This window comes from Lontra canadensis, unplaced genomic scaffold (genome assembly GCF_010015895.1).
Source record: "Lontra canadensis isolate GAN:19392208 unplaced genomic scaffold, GSC_riverotter_1.0 scaffold299, whole genome shotgun sequence".
Classification (NCBI taxonomy): Eukaryota; Metazoa; Chordata; class Mammalia; order Carnivora; family Mustelidae; genus Lontra; species Lontra canadensis.
The window spans coordinates 13500-33268 of NW_022631293.1; the positions used below are offsets into that span (position 1 = coordinate 13500).

Genomic DNA, 19769 nt, shown 5'->3' on the forward strand with positions numbered 1-19769 from the left:
CATCACTCACTATCTACAATTTACCTGTTGTAGAATAATGGGTGTTTTGAAAGACACCCTTATTTTGGAATAGCTCTAGATTTACAGGAAAACTGCAAAGATAGTATAGAGCCCCATGTCCCCTTCCTGTTTCCACGAATGCTGGTCCATAGGTCAAAGCCAAAGAACCATAACTCTAGACTAAATTTTACCAGTTTAATCCAGGCAAAGAGTGCGCTTAGTTGCCAGGTCTTCAGTCTATTTCTGTCCTTGGTTTTGACCTTGAAACTTTGATAGAATACTGTTCACATACTGTGTGTCTGATGGTAAAGACAGCAGAACCTTTCTTACCACAGCCTGTCAAGGATACACAGCATCACTGGGGATATGAAACCTGACCACCAGGTTAAGGTAGTGTCTGCCAGGTTTCTCTGCTACAAAGTTACTATTTTCCCTTTTCCATCCTCTAGAGGACAGCCACTAGGCCTAGTTCACTTTCAAAAAGGAAAGGAGAATTAAGCCCCACCTCCTGGAAGGGGGAGTGTATCTGCATATATTATTTGGAATTCTTCTGTAAGGAACACTGTCTTTTCTCTACATAGGTGACTTTTAAAAATACTGATCTAAAAAAGAATTTTCTGTAATCTATATGAATTATTTTGTAAGGGAGAAAAAACCCCAGAACACAGGATTAAAAAGAAAAAAACAAGAGCTAAGTATGTACAATCATTATGAAGACAAGCAAGACATGGAATATTTGGGATCTTTTTTATTTTTATACACATGACAAGATTTTACACCAAGAATAGTCAGTTAAATAGTACAAATTTACATTCATGAGGAATGTTAAAAAAAATTCAACTAAAAAAACCCACTTCTGTCTGTGACCCACAATCCCAACATTTTACAGTGCAGGAGAGAAGGGGCTGGGGGGGGGGGCATCCAAAACAAGTCTCTCCCAAAAGAAAGGACTTAAATTTCACATTCCCTCTCCACACAGGATCCAAATGGTGAGAGTATAATTTATAATTCATCTTTTTCAGCTGTAGATTTCTGTGAAAAGAGAAAAATCAGAAGACATGAAAAACGAGCAGAAAAAATGTTAGTTCACAGAAGGTTCATGTGTAGAAAAAAACAACTCTTATGGGCCCTGCATAGTTCCATTATTTCAGAGGTAAGCTAGAACCTCACCTATAAATCTGAAAAATAATTTAGAACTCAACAATAGATCTATGGCCTCTGGACACAAATAATCAAGAATTTAAAATGGGGGGGGGGGGCGCCTGGGTGGCTCAGTGGGTTAAACCTCTGCCTTCGGCTCAGGTCATGATCCCAGGGTCCTGGGATCGAGCCTCATGTCGGGCTCTCTGCTCAGTGGGGAGCCTGCTTCCCTTCCTTTCTCTCTGGCTGCCTCTCTGCCTACTTGTGATCTCTGTCTGTCAAATAAATAAATAAAATCTTTAACAAAAAAAAAAAAAGAATTTAAAATGGACCTACTGCTGCGATACAGCAAGGCAGAAGCAGGCGGCAAAGACTATAGAAGCCTTATGGGCTTAAAAAAATCTCTTTAACAAGATCTCAAGAATGGACGGCTAAAACAAACAAAAAGGAATGGGACGATGAAAGCATATACTTCATTTAGAGGAAAAAAAAAAAAAAAAAGGACTGGCTCTAGCTTTTGAATTTGATATTAGACGCCTGTTTTTTGGCGGATTTCCTGAAGTCTGACTTCTGGAAGCTACACAGGCCCAACACCAGAACTAAAAATAAGTTTGCCTAATTTTCCAAGAACTAAAATGCGAGCCCCATTCTTGACTTGCTATACCTTTACTGTTTCTTCTTCTTCGTCTGTTCCTGCATCCATTTCTTCTTCCTCGTCTTGCTCTGTGTCTTCTGCGGTGTCCTCTGTTGTTTCTTCAGGTTCTTCTTCGGGTTCTTCTTCCACCTGAGGGCAACATGTATGAGCTCATTCATGGATCCAGTATTTTGGGTCTATTTTCACTTTATTCATTTAAATGTGTAATATTATAATTAACTTCACTCCTGTTCTATCCACAACTGTAGAGTGAATATGCTAATTAGTTAACAGTCATGCTAACAAAGGGAGACAGATTAAAAAAAAAAAAGTCTATGAAAGGGGAATTTCTTATTAATTCTAGCAGTGTGTGACACTGGAGGATTTGAACAGTCCATAAATTATTTCAAACCTTTGCATCAGGGTCAATGTTTAAACTCAGGCGAAGCATTCTTTCTATTCGATCTCCATAGGCTTTAGTGTCTGGTAATAGATATCCCGACCGCAGTGTTGCCGTTTCAAACAAAACCACAGCAAGATCTGAAACAGTTTTGTCATCTTCATCTTCCTAAGATGGAAGAAGGGACATCTGGTTAATATTAAAAGGTACAAAGTCCAATTAAAAGATAAAGGAGTGTGGCTGCAATATTACTCACCTTAACCCGTCGAAGCATGTCTTTGATCAGGGGGTGTCTGGGATTAATTTCGAATGTTTTCTTCTGGCTGGCATAGTAACTGGTAGGGGATAAAAATGACCATTAAGAAACATCAAATTTCACATGAGGAATTTAAGAGGCAGGGCGGGGGACTGTGGGGGGTTGGGAAGGAAAAAAATGAAACAAGATGGGATCAAGAGGGAGACAAACCATAAGAGACTCTTAATCTCACAAAACAAACAGGGTTGCTGGGGGCTGAGGGGGTAGGGATAGGGTGGCTGGGCTATGGACATTGGGGAGGGTATGCACCATGGTGAGTGCTGTGAAATGTGTAAGCCTGATGATTCACAGACCTGCACCCCTGAAGCAAATAATAATTATAGGTTAATAAAAAAAGAAACATCAAATTTCAGAATCCATACATTTTCCATGGTCTATACATTTTTACAATTACAGAGAACTCCTGGGAAAAAATCAACACTATTTATATCACTACACCATGCTTTGGCTTTTAAATAGGGATGGGCAAGGTGTGATAGAAGAGTGCTATAAAGAGAATTATTTACTAATGCATCTCAAGTGCCTAACAGCTTTGCTAAATGGATGAATGGATTTAGTGTCCTCTTCATCGACTCTTAATTTATTCTCACTGAACTGCAGCTCGGTGTCCCCCAGAGTTCGGAAACAACCAGGCAGCTTCTGCCTGTTGGGTCTGTTACTACCTTTTCCATGATGCCTTCACCAATATGGTTCCAGGACAAACTTTCTTCTATTGGAGCTCAGCTCTCAATGCATTCTAGTCTACCTTCCATCATGTTTGTCAGTTGTGACTGTCCTCCCTCCTACAGCTGAGGACAGGGAGGAACTACATCTATCCCTATCTTGGTATACCGGCTACAGATGCAGAGTTTAGAAGATTATGACTTGATCCATTATTCTACTGCCAGAAAGACAGCAGTGACGTCTACTTAGACCACCAAGGTAAAGACATAGTAGGTAAGTGCTGGATGGAAGGTAACTTCCCATTAATAAATGACTGAATTAGATAGACATTTATATAATAGCTACTATACTGCTGCAATGGGATGTAAGTAGAAACCTGTTTCCCACCTGAATTTTACTTTTTTTTTTTTTTTAATTTTATTTATTTGACAGAGATCACAAGTAGGCAGAGAGGCAGGCAGAGGGCAGTGGGGCGGGGTGGGGGGGCAGAGTAGGTTCCCTGCTGAGCAGAGTGCCCAATGTGGGGCTCGATCTTAGGACCCTGAGAGGATCTGAGCCGAAGGCAGAGGCTTAACCTACTGAGCCATGCAGGCGCCCCCTGAATTTTATAATCTATAAAATCTTGAGGGGGGCAAGACATGTAAGCAAGATGCCATTTTAGCATTTTAAAGTGGAAACCTTATACTTGTGGAGTCTCACTAAATATGGAGTGCACCTTATATAAAAAAATACAGATAGTTTTGGAATTTTGACAATGAAGACTACACATGTGAGAAGAATCCTAAGCTAGGCCTTGGGGAAATGTAGGATGATCAGAGAGCAAATAAAAAAAACATTCCAGGTGGGAGAAGGGAAAATGAAAGCAGGGAAGAAGTAATTTTCAAGACTATTGCTGTGACTTTAAAATATAAATTTGGCATATATATTCCTTGAAAATAAGGGATACTGAAGACCCAGTGTAACTCCAGTACTTAGCCCTTTAGTTCATAAACTTGTTCTCAGGGGCCTTTACCCTTTATTTTGTGGGGCATACTATTTGGGGGAATGGGAGATGGCAGTTTAAAAAAAGGACTGAATTCATTAATCAAAGGTCATTGTCATTAACCTCCTCTGTAACTATTAGTATCTAAAAATGTCAAAGAAGCCCAGATACCAGGCCAAATATATAATCGAGTGCAAAAATAAAAACAATGTATGTTGCAGATTAAGAAAATTTCCTTTTGTGTATAAAAATACCATAAAATAAATCATGAGCCCAACACCTCTCCTTTATCAGTCTAAGGTCAGAGGAATCCGTTTGTAAACTTGTGTCATCTAATACAGAGCAGTAGTGGTGGACGCTTAATGCCATCAGCTCTTTGTACAGAAGCTGACATCATCTGCTAAAGGCAGGCAGGACAAGAACAAACACCTTGCCAGGGACCTTCCCAAGGAGGCTTACTTGGTAGAGATGTCTTTGCCCGTCTGGTATGCTTGAGCTTTCATGATTCTCTCCATGTTGCCCGACCACCCGTACTGGCTGGCGACGAGAGCACATGGAGACTCTGTCAGACGCTGAGATACCACAGCCTTTTCAATCTTAGGATAAGAAACCAAAAGTGAGATACATGTAAGTACAAACAGTTAAGGTCATTCAGTAACTAAGGATTCAGCACGTAAGATCATAAACAGATGCAAGTCATAAAAATACCTCTTATCCAGATTTTTAGAATGTTCTTATCTTTAATAATCCGAATTTTTCAGTCAAAAAAAACTTTGAAGCACATAAAACAAATTTAAACAGCAAAAATTTAAGTTATTTAAAGAAAAAACAGTATTAACTACAAAAACTTTCAGTAACAAAGAAAAAACTGAATAATACCCATGGACAGAAAAACCACTGTTTTCCTTTTAATTCTTTGTAGCTTATAACACTTTTTAAATCTAATTAATTAATTAACTTATTTTTAAGAAGATTTTATTTATTTGACAGTGAGAGAGCAGAGGAGAGAAGCAGACTCTCCACTGAGCAGGGAGCCCAATGTGGGGCTTGATCCCAGGCTCCTGGGATCATGACCTGAGCTGAAGGCAGACACTTAACTGACTGAACCACCCAAGCGCCCCCATTTTTTTTTTCTTTTTTTTTCTTTTAAAGTAGGAGTACCTGGGTGTCTCATAAGAGTCTGACTTTGATTTTGGCTCAGGTCACGATCTCAGGGTTGTAAGACTGAGATCCCTCTGCTCTTCTACCTACTTTTTTTTTTTTTTTTTAAATAAAGATTTTATTTATTTATTTGACAGACAGACAGATTTCACATGTAGGCAGAGCACCAGGCAGAGAGAGAAAGGGAAGCAAGCCCCCGCTGAGTAGAGAGCCTGATGTGGGGCTCAATCCCAGGACCCTGAGATCATGACCTGAGCTGAAGGCAGAGGCTTACTTAACCCACTGAGCCACCCAGGTGCCCCCCTCTACCTGCTTGTATACTCTCTTAAAATAAACAAACAAAAAACCAAACAAAACAAAAAATAAAAAACAGGCTCCACACCCAATAAGGGGATCAAACTCAAGACCCTGAGATCAAAGAGTTATATACTATACCAACTGAGTCAGTCAGGCCCCTGTAGTTTATATATTTTAAGCTGGGAGTACCTGGGTGGCTCAGTTGTTAAGCATCTGTCTGCCTTCAGCTCAGGTCATGATTCCCGGGTCCTGGGACCGAGCCCTACGCTGGGCTCCCTGATTGGTGGGGAGCCTGCTTCTCCCTCTCCCACTCCCCCTGCTTACGTTCCCTCTCTTGCTGTGTCTCCCTCTGTCAATTAAATGAATAAATAAAATCTTGAAAAAAAATTTTTTTAAAGCTCAGCCTCACCAAAATTTAACAGTATTCAACACTGTTCTGTATTAACTTTTGTTGTTGTTGTTCTGTACAACTTTTAATGGTTACAAGGTAACCAGACGTAAAGTTTAATTTGTTGACAAAACAATTTTTAAAAAAGAAAATGGAGACGCTAAAATTTCACAAGTTCTAATTTCCTGAAAAATACCTTGTCCTTGAGGGCTTTATCTTTCATCCAGTTGAGCAGAGGCTCAAATTCTTTCTCAACTGCTTCACGACTCTCCTTCGTTTTCTCACTTTCATCAAATTTCACGCCTTCTTTGGCAACATTCTGGAACCTTTTGCCATCAAACTCAGGAAGAGCCTGAATGCAGTATTCATCCACAGGTTCTGTGAGATAAATCACTTCATAGCCCTTTTTCAGAAGTCGCTCCACAAATGGAGAAGATTCAGCCTATAAAATGAAGAGAAGTGATAAAGTTTCCAAGATTTAGCCTTGGCATACTTGTTCACCTTAGTATCTACATTTATATATACGAACAATCCCATTTGACAAGTGGAGAAATAAGAAGTGCAGAGAATATAATGACTTTTCTGTCAGTGACTGGCCTCATGATGACTCTAGTTCACCATGACGTTTTTTGTTTTCTTTCTCAAGAGTTGGCTATGTATCAGGATGCCTGACAGGAGTTCATCTCACCTCTTTTCTGCTGGACCCAGCCATGAAGTAGATTTTGTCTTGTTTCTCCTTCATTCTTTCCACATACTGGTCTAGACTGGTGATGTCACTTGGATGATGAGAAGACTGGAATCTAAGAAGTTTAGCAAGACGTGTTCGATTTGAGTGGTCTTCAATCACACCAAGCTTGATGTTGGTTCCAAATTCTTTCCAAAAAGTATCATTGTACTTCTCATCAGCAATCTTCTTGATCATGTCCAGAGTTTTACGAACAAGCTTCTTTCTAATCACCTAAATGAAATTAAAGAATAACTTATTAAAGAACGTCATCTCAAACTTTTGAGACCCTACCATATTTAAGACAGCAGAAGAATATTGAATATTGGTGAAAGATATAAAGACCAGGCACTGTCACTGCCACTTATCAAGCGGCAGGGAATGGTGAGCAAGCCTGTGTCACACTGAGCAGAAACGAAGTTGTCAGTGGAAACAGTCACAAGATCACTCTGACATTTATGTTCTATCTTTAGACCAGATAGTGGGCTTATATAGGTGTTTACTACGTAATTCTTTCAGCTTTTCTATCGGTTCGAAACTCTCATTAAATAGTAGGGAGAAAACAATCAGATTCTTAGGATTTAATAATTCCAGAGTAAAATTAAGTTCTTCAGCTAGAGAGCCAAGGACTAGTCTCCGTATCTGGCGACACCACTAACAGAACCTGTCCTCTGAAGCCCAAAGAGAAAAGCAGCCAGTCTCTTCCCAGAGACACTCACCTTAAGCAGTTTATGCTGCTGAAGAGTTTCCCGGGAAACATTCAAGGGGAGGTCATCTGAGTCCACCTTTAGATGGCAAAAGAAAAGTTCAGTGAGCAATAGAAACTGGGAAAAAACCAAACCAACAAACCCCAAAAATACTTCCATCCCTCATTTTTAAGGACCCCCTCCTCGTTATCTTTGGATACTTACAACACCCTTGACAAAATTAAGGTACTTGGGCATCATATCGTGGAAGTCATCTGTGATGAATACTCGGCGCACATATAGCTAAGCAGGGGGAAAAAAAAAGTCACTTTCTGGAAATTAAACTTTCAAATTCTAAACTCAGTTTTTACATTTAAAAACTCACCTTAATGTAATCACTCTTCTTAGATCCATATTCGTCAAACAGACCACGTGGAGCAGATGTAGGTACAAATAAAATGGATTTGAAGGTAACTTCCCCTTCAGCAGTAAAGTGGATATAAGCCATGGGGTCATCACTTTCCTATGGAAAGATGGCATTTAGTCAGGCATTTAGTCGTTCCAAAGGCACCAGAAAAAGGCAGTGCAAAGGCTAAGTGATTCATCATGTGGTACAACCTCAGCTAAGCCTTTATTTAGCAAAAAAAAGTTCTCTCACCAACAAAAATTGGGGGGGGGATGGAGGAAAGAAGAACAGTTAAGACTGCTATTCTAACTGGCTAGACATGGTGGTTTTGCTGATGATCACTGATCATCATCAATAAACCGCATCAGGGGATCTCCTAAACTCAGGGAAGAATGGATGAGTCTAGGTTCCACATTTGTCAAAGAACAGGGTAGAAAAATCATCTTGTCTCATCGACAGTATACAATGCTGCATGAGTGTACTGTTCAACCACGAAAAGTTCTCAGAACAGTTTTCTTCCGTTGGGATATGGACTATAGCAGTGGCTACAATGTGGTATGTAAATAAATAAAAAAACCAAATTCCCTAGATTTGCATTATCCATTACCGTACCCATTTGTGGGTACTAGGCACTTGAAATGTGGCTAATCCAAATTGGGATACATATGGGTTAAGTGTAAATACAAACAACCAAACTTTGAAGATATGGTACAAAAAACAAAAACAAAAACCCAAAAAACACCAAATGGGTCATTAATTGAATAATGATTACATGTTAAAATATTTTGGGTATGTTGGATTAAATAAAATATAAAATTTATATAAAATATAAAACATTAAAATTAATCACACCCATTTCAACTTTTAAAGATTGTATTTATTTGAGAGAGAGTGCCTGTGCATGCAAGCGAGCATGAGTGGGGGCTAAAGAGAGGAGGGAAGCAGACTCCCCGCTGAGCAGAAGCCCAACATGGGGCTAGGTCTAGAGATCATGACCTGAGCTGAAGGCAGACACTTAACTGACTGAGGCACCCAGGCGCCCTGTTTCAACTTTTAAAAAATGTGCCTATGTAGCTCGCGTTACATTTCTAATACAGCTATCCCAGAAGAAAGTATGTTACATTTGTATACACTTAAGACTCTTCATGGGGATAAAAGTGGAGGTAGAACCAAAAGGACAGTTTTAAGAAATAAAACTTAAGGGATGGTTGGATGTTAACATAAGGAAAACAAAGAAGGTGAAGGAACAAATCAAAAGAAAAAGATTAAAGAACAAACACAACCACAGCAAGTCAAGTTTTATCTAGCCATGCTAAATGTTTTGTACAAAATGCTGTATGAGGAAATATTAACTTGAAACAATCTTAATCAATGCTAGTTTTGTATTCTACAGTTAAAGGAAATAGGTAAGGAAACAAAGATCTAGTAATTATTCCTAAGCATACAACCTCACAATAAATGTTTGAGGTTTTACGTAGGCTTTTTTTAAAAAAATAAATATTTTATTTATTTATTTGACAGAGATCACAAGCAGGCAGAGAGGCAGGCAGATAGAGAGAGAGGTGGAAGCAGGCTCCCTGCAGAGAGCCCGATGTGGGGCCTGATCCCAGGACTCTGGGATCATGACCTAAGCCAGAAGCAGAGGCTTTAACCCACTGAGCCACCCAGAAGCCCCTTACGTAGGCTTTTTAAAGGTTACGTTAAAAGCCAGATGAAATCAACAAACATAAAGCAGAATCAGACCTATAGGTACAGGGAACTGACGGTTGCCAGAGAGGAGGGTAGGGGATGGACAAAACAGGTGAAAGGGAGCAGAAGATACAAGCTTCCAGTTATGGAATCAGTAAGTCAGGGGAATAAGCAGTACAGCACAGGGAATAGTCAATGATACTGTTAACAGTGTTGTATGGTGACAGACGGTAGCACATTTGTGGGGGAGCACAGCAGAGTACACAGATACTGAATCACTGTTGTACACCTGAAACTAATGTAACATTGTATGTCGGCTATCAAAAAAATTAAAAAAATAAAAGGTATTCATCCTTGAGTGGAAGAAAGCCACTAATGTTAAAAGCCATTCAATATAAGATCCGTTTTATGGAAATCATCCACCTACCTATGTAAGTAGTTAAATCTTTTCTGTAACACAGACCCCTTGGCCATCTGGTAAAGCCTATGCCTCCTCAGAGTAAATTCTTAAAATGCATACGTAATATAAAACACACAAGATTAAAAAGGAAACCAATTGTGTTGAAACAGTTATAAAACAATCAAAAACCACTTTTGATTTAGTAATGTTCATCACATTATTCTAAAATAATACTTACCTTTGAAAATGATTTGTAGAAAGCTTTGTATTCATCATCTTCTACTTCTTTTGATGGTCTCTGCCATATTGGTTTGATGTCGTTCATAAGTTCCCAATCCCAGACGGTTTTTTCTACCTGAAGTTAAGAGTACATGGTCAGCCAGCCACAGTAATACCGGCAGGAACCATAGCCTTAGAACAGTTCAGATGAATGTGCGAAGCACCGAAAGGCATTGCTAAACTACTGTGGCTCCTGCCAATGGGATAAAAAATCTAAAAATAATTCTCTCAACATTTAAGACTGATCTATAATGCAAAGAAGGCAACCCGTTATTATAACTGACAGAAAGCCAATTAAAGGTTTTTTCCATTATTAAAGTAGCTACAATGTTACTTCTTGAAAATACCTGTTTTGAGATTAGAAGGATATATACACATTAATTATTCCTACTTCAGGACTTACAGCAATCTAACATCTTACAATAAATATTCCTCAAACCTACCATTACTTCCACCTGCTCTGCCACCTGAAGAGGTCAGAGAGCTAATATTATGGTTAATATCTATATGACAAAAGATGCAGAAAGATTTTTAAGATTTTAAAACTTGGAAATTGATAAGCTTGTCCTGGGCAATATATAGAACTCAGAAAACGGCCTAAAAATGATCTGTGTTTGCTACTTAAAACTTCCCACAGGCAGAAAACATACACACTAGCAAATAAACTTAGTTCTTGTTTTTAAGTTGGGCCTATAGACTTAACATCTGGAGAAAAAAAGACCTTAAAGAATTAAAACTTAACTCCGATCAGTCTGTGCATACTTGGGGTTCTGTGTTTTCTCAAACATGTCCTGAACAACACTTTAGTGTGGAGATGAACCAGACTTACTTTTTTGGTTTTTGGTTTTTTTTCCTCTTCTTCTTCTTCCACTGCAGCTTCATCATCAGAATCTTCTTTTTCTTCTTTTGCTGCTTCTTCTTCCTCCATGGGCTCCTCAACAGTTTCAGTCTGTTGAAGGAGAATTACAGTTAAATTCTTTTATTTCATAATGCTGTCTAGCGAGTATGAAATGCAATTACAGCTCAAAAAAATAGGTCTTCAATATGCAAATCCTGAGTATCCTGCACTGAAAGAAACACACTGAGCCTTTGTTTTTTTTTAAGTGTTATTTAAATATATGCCCACATAATACACATAAATTTTATCAGTGTAGATTTACCTTGCTGCTCCACACATAAATTGGGAAGTTTATAAACTGTGAGTATTTCTTGACGAGATTTTTAATTGTGTCCAATTCAAGGTAATCAGATGCTTCTTCTTTCAAAACTAGTCTGAAAGGAAAACAGGACATTTATAGAAAGACATCCTTGGTTTAAAAGATTTGATTATAAATTCATTCAAAATACCTTCCAGACAAAGCTAATGGCCAGGAGATCGGTGTAATCCAGGATGGCCCATTTTTCATGTTAAAAACTCTTATCACCAATGATGGTTTCTGAGCTAAACATACCTAACAGGAGTACAGTAGCGGGAAGAATCTTCCTTGCGTCCCTCAAGTGGGAAATATCCTTAGTTCCAAGAAAACAGTGCAAATGTTCCAATCTTCTGAATATGTTGGGTTTTTTGTTTAGGTTTTGTGTGTGTGTTTAGTTTTTTCATTTGAAGAACCGAAATGTTAAATTAGCTCAAGGTGAGAAGGCACTGGGGCGCCTGGGTGGCTCAGTGGGTTAAAGCCTCTGCCTTTGGATTCTGGGATCGAGCCCTGCATGGGGCTCTCTGCTCAGCAGGGAGCCTGTTTCCTCCTCTCTCTGCCTGCTTGTGATCTCTCGTAAATTAAAAAAAAAAAAAAAAGGTAAGAAGGCACTGAAACATTCTGGAGAAAAATGCAATGACATGCACTTTGATAGTTACTTTAGAAATCTAATGATTATCATAGATGGCGAACCCAGGCGCACCTGGCTGGCTCAGTTGGAAGACTGTGAGATTCCTGATCTCGGGGTTGTGAGTTTGAGTCCCATGTTGGGTATGCAGATTACTTAAAAATAAAACTTTAAAAAAAATTTTATCTCCTATAGAGAGTGAACACTTAAAAACATGTTCTTTAAAAAAGCTAGGAAATTAATCTTATTATTTATATCTCCACTGTCCAAAACAGTACTCAGATTTCATTTTAAATAAAATTTAAAGCTAGTTCTTTAATTGCACTGCCATATTCTAGGTATTCAGTAGACAAATGTGGCTAGTAGCTGCCATACCAGATGGTGCAGAGGTAGAATACTTCTAGAGCTCTACTGGACAGCACTGGCTTAGATAATTCTAATACTGAACATCGCAGCATTGTTTCTTCTTCCTTACTGTCCCTTCTGCAAATCCCTCTTCCACTCACCACTAACAACACATCTTTAACATACCCTCAAACACAGTGTGGAGCACACGTTTTGGTGTTTGTGCTCCCAATAAATAAATATGCCCAATGTTGTATCATGCGTCCCTTCTGGCTTCAAAAAGCTTACAGTTTAGTGCCATTAACAAGAGGTAGATAGTTCATGATGACGCAGCCTAATGAAGGGGCCGAGCCTCTGGTTTCAGAACATGTTTCTTAGTGGTGTGGGGCTGGAGGAAAGTTCAGTTGTGGATGCAAGTTCAAGATGATGGTTACATCTTAGAGATATTCAAAAGGCCACTGGATATATGAATAAAGAACCCAGTAGGGAGATTTAGACCTAGATCTCCAATCTAAGATTGGCAAACTATGGCTGGCACCCGTAAGAAATTTTACTGGGACACCTCATCATGTATTGTCTATGGTCACTTTTGAGCAAGAACATCAGAGTTGTGACATATGACAGATCTGTCCAAATGCTTAAAATATTTATTAGCTGGCCCTCGGGAAAAAGTCAGCTGACTCCTGATCCAGACTAAGAATAGAGATTTGAGAACCCTGAGCAAGCACTGGAAGCCAAATCCATCATGGTAAGAAGACTGCACAAGGAACACAAAAATAATGAGGAAGGGCTGACAGTTACCTTTGAAAGAGAGATACTGTCAACATTTAAGCAACAGGCAAAGTAAACAAAAAGATATTCAGGGTCATGGAAACGAGGTACTAAGAGGATGGTATTAAATAGATAGCAAATTATGTAGGAAACAGAAAAGGAAAACTCAGGAAAAAAAAACCCTATTGCTGGGAGCAAAGTCAATTTAAATTTCACTAAAATTGACTAAAAATCGACTGGATTTAGCAACATGATTACTGGTGACTTATTTCAATGGAAAGGTGGTAGATAACGTCAATGCCGGACTATAGAAGGGGGCGTGGCATCACCTCTCTTCTTTCCCCACTGACACTTGAACATGTTTACATTTTGATGGGAAAGAAGGAGTGTGTGGGAAAGAGTAACTTCAAAAGATGGGGTTGGAATTAATTTATGCTTAGCCTCTGAGGAGGTAGGAGGCAGGCAGCAGATCAGCAGTAGTGACCAGCCTTAGGGAAAAATGTAGAATACCTTCCTCACAGTAGGAAGGACAGAAGCAAATGTACTAGTTTACTGGATGCTAATTTCATGATCTCCTTGAATCCTCACAAACTTGCTCATAAGAGTACAGCAGGGGCTAATTTAGGGGTGGGAACAGAAGTAGGTAGGCACTCAATTGTTTGATGGCTTCTATTTTATTAGTCAAATAGAAGATGAAATCATGTTTAAGGTGGGACCTTGACCTCATCAGTTTCTTGCCTTTTCTTTCCTTCTTCCTTTGGCCATTCTAGACTGTCAGTTCCTTAAATGGGCCTCATGTCTTTGGAACTTCCAACCTACTGTGCTTGCTGCCTAAAATACTGGAACCTAACTTACCACGATTTCAGAAAGTCCTTCTGATAAGGGAAGTGTTCTCTAGCTTCCTTTCTGGCACTTGCCACTCTGAAATCATCTCACGTTTTTCTTCTTTACTATATCTAGCCACATGGAAGCAGTGACTGCACTGGTCTTACACCCCACTGGAGTCCTAAACCCTAGCAGGTGAAAGGCACTCAAATGATTATCCGCTGATAAATGCTGGGGTAGGAGGACTTGAAGGAAAATGGCAACTCTGCTCAGGGTCTGCAAGGTTTCACTCACTCATCAGCGATCCATGCTACCTGCACGAAGCTGTCCTGATTACCCATATTCACTCCTAGAAACATTCGCTGGTCAAGTGTTAGGCTCTGGGAATGGAACAGTCAAGCAATGTTTGCTTCCATGGAGCTTCCATCTAGGTACTCTCACCTGTCTCTCACCTGAGACATCAACCCTCTTGGGATGTCATTTTCTAGCTCATTGTAGTGAAGAGATGAAATTTACCTATGTTCCCTTAACACCTAACAGAGAGGGCATGGGGGTGTAACTATTAGTGATGCTTCCAAATGACAGCAGGAGAGAGGACTGTGAATAACGGAGGCAGAGAAAGGTAAATTGGGAAGAGTTAGTAAAAGTACTAAAATGACTCATTTAATTAGTCTTTGTTAAAATACCATTTATGAAAATGAATACAGGAACTATTCACCTTCTAGGGTGAAGAACACTGGTCAAAATGATAGATATATACTTTCTTATACTCTATTTAAAAATTCTTATGTTGAGAAAATTTAAAACTGGATTAAGAAAAAAAGTTGAGGCTGTAGGCACATTTTTACCTGGCAACAAGCAAGCCAAATGGCCTCTGAAATGGGATTTCTCTGATGTGGCCTAAAGCTGGTAGCTTCATATAGCTCTGTATTTACTTGTCCTTCCCTAGGTATTAAGGAAATTTAAGTATCTTGTTATATTTGTGGGGGTGGGGCAAAAAGCCGCTGTTTACTTCGCAGTGCTATGAACACCAAGAGACCCTGATCATGAGATCTGCCTCATCTATACAAGTAACGGTTACTGGCTTAAACCAAATTCTAGTTTGAATTCAACAATCTGCAACCATCCTCAAAGGAGACATCTTCTTCTGAAGAACTCTCATTAACTTTCTTCAACCTCTTTATTTGTACCCTTTCTCTCCAACCGGTCCCCACCCAGTGCCAATTACTGCCATAGTTCAGTACTTTCAACAGTCGCTCCCAGAGTATCCTCTCATCCAGTCCTGCCACCCTCCACATCCATCTTCAGAAAACCTTAAAAAAGCTAATCAAAATGTCTATCATTGTCACCAACTGAGAGGAATTTCTTTAATCCTGGGAACATGCTGTGCGTCCTTGCCTTTACAGCCATAATCGTCCGCAGATCTGATACTTCTTTCCCAAGTCTTGCTTCTCGGGAACTCTTGAATCAACCCACTTCTGTGACGCCTTCAATTTGCCTTCTCCCCTACAGGAGCTAACCCTTCGACTTTTGCTATGTATAGCAGCCATTATAAAACTCTTTGCCCTTAGGCGGTCCTTAAAATACTTCCTCAGGTGATGGGAACAGGTCAATTTTATAGAAAAGGAATGAAAGCCCAGAATGAAAGCTCTGGTATGCTCAGAGTCAAGATCCTCACTAGGACGGTTACTTCTTATTAGGAATCAGTAATACTCACGTAATTGTTGTTCCCCGTCCTAGAGTGTTTCCTCTTGGGTCAGCAATTACAGAAAATTCATTGGAGTCAGACTCCCAGATGTGCTGGGTATCGTTGTTGTGTTTTGACGTGACAATAACCTTATCGGCTACAAGGAAGGCAGAATAGAAACCGACACCAAACTGGCCTATCAATTCAGAAGTTGACTGGCCATCTTCTTGTGCCTCAGTCATTTTGTTTAAAAACTCGCTTGTTCCAGACTTGGCTATGGTACCAAGGTTTTTAACTAGCTCTTCCCGGGTCATTCCTACACCAGTGTCTGTGACATGTAGCAGATTCTTCTCCTTGTCACACTGAAAGCAAGACAAGAACAGGACAGTTTTATTTAATACTCACAGTATGACAAGTAAATACTGGGCTTTATATTCAGAAACTACCGGCTTTGGGCAACCTCAATTCCAACACAGAAAACTAAACTGGGTAACTTTTCTCCATATAGTATTTTATGGCCTTTTCAGAAAATGTGCACCTTATATGCAATCATCTTTCTTTATAGAGAATAACCTTAAATTCAGTGTATTTGAGAAAGTATCAATATAAAGAAGACAGAGACTGGTCTAAATTTCAAAGGGCAGAGATAGAACTAAACAAAACAAGTTATTTTTGAAAAAAAAATTAAGAAAAATAGAATTTTATATTGTGACTATTTCTTTCACAGAAAATAAAAAGGTTCAAAACTTGAATGACTAACGTTAGATTCTATGGTGATCAATGTTCTTCACTAAATACTCCCAGCTCTGTCTTCCAGAAACATAGAAGGAATATGCTTCCTTCATTTTTGGTTATTAAGGCCATGTGACCAGTTCTGGCCAATGATCTGCAAGTGGGAGTCAAGAATGTAGCTTTCAGATTAGAACCTTTATGGGATGGGAGACCCTTCAAGCTCTCTGTACCATGGCAACAAGCTATACTCCAGATGGTGGCTACTCAATCAGCCTGTGTCTAGGAGTGAAGATGATACAAAACAAAGGCCACAGTGGCCTGTGGTTGATGAGTTAATCCAGGGGTTAGAAAACTTTTTCTGAAAAAGGGCCAGAGAGTAAATATTTTAGGCACGTGGGCCATATGGTCTCTGTTACAACTATTCAAACCCACTGTGTAGCACAAAGGCAGTCATAGCTAACACCTAAGTGTGAAACCCCAATTTAAGCCCCTGGGCTTGGGGGGTTATCTGTTACTGCAGCCTAACCTGACCTACCTTGACTGATTCAGATTCCCTATACCTATGGACTCTTTTTTTGCTTTAGAAGAAAAAGTTTTAAGTTCAAAGCTTACCTTAATTTTGACAGTTAGTTCCTCATTTCCAGCAAGAGCATTTTCATCAGTCAGTGATATTAACCTTATCTTATCTAAAGCGTCAGAAGCATTTGAAATCAGTTCTCTCAAGAAAATCTAAATGGAAGCCAGATTTAACACACACTTTGATTACCCTCAAGATATATAAAACAGCAAATTTAATGTCAAACTCATGTACAGAAGGGTTCTACTGTCTTGGTAAAAGGAGGTACAGCTCTTTACACATAAGACTGTAACAACTGTAGGGAATACCCAAACTGGTAAGATTAGTAACACTCTAGTCTCACACTAGTGATCTTTATGTATGTAACAAACAGGACTTGGTTTGTGTGGTTGCCCTCAACCCTGTTTAGCAGACTATGAACATATTTGGAGGAGAAAGGACAAAAGGAAAATGTCCAACCACCACCCCCCACAAGTATCTAGCAGTAATTTTTATATATACTGGGTATTTAAACTGTGCTAATAACTACTAACTTGGGAGTTACTACCTAAGTATATTTATTATAAAGGTAAACAAGTATGCTACTGCACAGAGAGAAAATAGTATTATCCCAACTACACTGTTGCTTACCTCTTTATTTTTATACAATGAGTTGATGATAAGTTTCATCATTCTATTAACTTCAGCTTGGAAGGCAAATTTTTCTGACTTCTCTCTAAGTTCTCTTATTTGGGATGCATTTAATCCATCCAACTGAATAGCTTCTTCCTCTCTAAGGAAAAAATGTTGATAAACAACTATTGCATTGCTTACTTAGTTCCCCCTCAAAACATGGGATTCTGTGATGAAAGCACAGTGGTCTCAGAGGATTGTCTTAAGGGTTAAAAGGGTAAAATGGAAGCCTATTATAAAATACTACCAATCCACTATTTCTGTTATTTTCCCACAGTAAAATTTTATCCCCTTAGCACTGAGTTATAATACTCAGTTCTTAAAACAGTCAGAAAAATGAACATGACTTTCCTCTACTAAAAATAAAAAGGAAGGTCATACTTCTATGTTCCCTCGCATGTGGGGCTGCCTCTTTGCCTGGGAAGCTTTGGCCTCTAAGGCTCTACAAAAACTGTCAATGAAGTCCCAGGGGTCAACTTTGAAAACACTACTCAACTGAGAGAAATCTTTTTTAAAATTATGAAGTTTAGGGGCACTTGGATGGTTGAGTCAGTAGAACACGCAACTCTTAATCTAGGGGTCAGGAGTTCACATCCCACAGAGGGGGCAGAGGTTAAAACAAAAACTACTACATTTACACACTTACTGCATATAAAACCAATGGGTCTTCGGAAAGTCACAGAGCTTATATTCTGCAATCTTCAAAAGAAATTCATCCCATTCTGACCAGTCATTCTAGGGGCAAGTTAGGAGGTACTTAGGGATGACCATGCCTCATCGCCCTAACATTTTCTTTGACCGTTTCTTAAGTATTCAAATTTGGGGTGTTACATGCCATCTAGACATCTGAAGAAAAGATAACAAGCGATTATATTCCAGTGTTCGTAAGGGCTAATCTGTTTCAAAAGAACACAAACCTCTGTACTACTTCATCATCTGTCCTTGAACCTTCTCTACTTTTACCCAGATCCTCTTCCACTGTACCATCCACATCGACTTCATCGTCAGCTCGGACCGACCCTGAAAGATTTCACACCAGAAAACTCTTAAACCATGGTTGCTTCGTGTACTTCTCAGAAGAAAAAAATCAAACAGGGCAAGAGTAGGGGGTTGCAAAATTCAGGGGTAAATATGGGAGGTGGGGTCGGAGGAATGGATCCACTAGTTTAAAGACCCACTGTAAAGCCCAACTTGGTAGATTTCCTATTTAAGTTCAGATCCTGAGTCCTCCAGTAGATTCTGAAATACGGAGGCTGCCATGTCTGGTGAGCGGCCCTCGGCCCTGGGATGCTTTATAAATAAAGTTTGGCAGACTTGATACCAGGTCCCTTCTACATTCACACGTGTTGCGTGCAGGCCGAGGCAAGGCCTCCCGACTGACATGCCAAAACTTAGACCTGCAATACCGCAGGTCAAACTACAAATAGAATTTGTGCAACCACTGCGAGAGGAACCGAAATCGGGCCCAACTGAGCGAGGGAAGAGAGGAGAGAAGCTCGAGCAAAAGTGAAGCAAACACGCTGACACCGCCTTTCTTCTGACTCAGAGCCCCACAGTCCCCAGTCCAGCACCTAAGAAAGGAAACCCACGTTCTGACTCGCAGACTGGGCGCGGGGGTCCCCAAGCTCAGAGGGCCAAACGCTCCTGCGTCGGACAAAAACCCCCCGGAAGGGGCACCCGCAAGGCTCCCAGGGGACCAAGAGCCCGAGAGGCGCCCCACCCCAACTTGCTCGAGACCTCTAAGCACGAATACTAGGAGATGAGCACGAGAGTTCAATGTTCTCGGTCCTCGCTTTTCCCTTCCACAGAGGAGAGTGCGCGAACTCCCCTGAGCCTCTTTCGAGGAAAGGCGATGAATTCGCCTCGGCCCAACTGAGGCCCCGTAATCCCCCTCCTAGGCTCAACGCCCCCAGAACCTTCGAGAAGAAGCCGCGCTTGAGGAATGGGGGGGCGTCCGGGGGTGCCCGCTTCTCTGGGATCACTCACCGAAGGTCAGCAGGACGCAGGAGAGGCCCAGCACCCACAGGGCCCTCATGGCGCGCGGCCGGTGAGAGTCTCAAGTCCCTTTAGATCGCAGGAGCCGCCTCCACCCCCCACCACAGGGCTCAGATCCTCACACCACTAGCCGCGCGGTCCGCCCACTACCCCCAAACAGGTCGGGCCGCTTTTCACCC

At 40.3% G+C, this 19769-nt stretch overlaps 1 protein-coding gene across 1 annotated transcript; it reads right to left on the reverse strand.

Annotated features, from left to right (window-relative positions):
- Window positions 1–728: 728 nt before the first annotated feature.
- On the reverse strand, window positions 729–19763 carry LOC116862683 (endoplasmin). The gene is made up of 18 exons (XM_032850046.1): window positions 19582–19763; window positions 18513–18615; window positions 17554–17695; window positions 16959–17075; window positions 15645–15976; window positions 11326–11437; window positions 10995–11114; window positions 10125–10241; window positions 7777–7914; window positions 7617–7694; window positions 7425–7490; window positions 6670–6939; window positions 6178–6423; window positions 4595–4731; window positions 2431–2509; window positions 2187–2342; window positions 1805–1924; window positions 729–1032 (listed from the first exon to the last, which is right to left on the reverse strand). The coding sequence occupies exons 1-18, from the start codon at window positions 19628–19630 to the stop codon at window positions 1003–1005; spliced, it is 2412 nt and encodes an 803-aa protein (XP_032705937.1). The 5' UTR covers window positions 19631–19763; the 3' UTR covers window positions 729–1002.
- Between the last annotated feature and the right edge of the window lie 6 nt (window positions 19764–19769).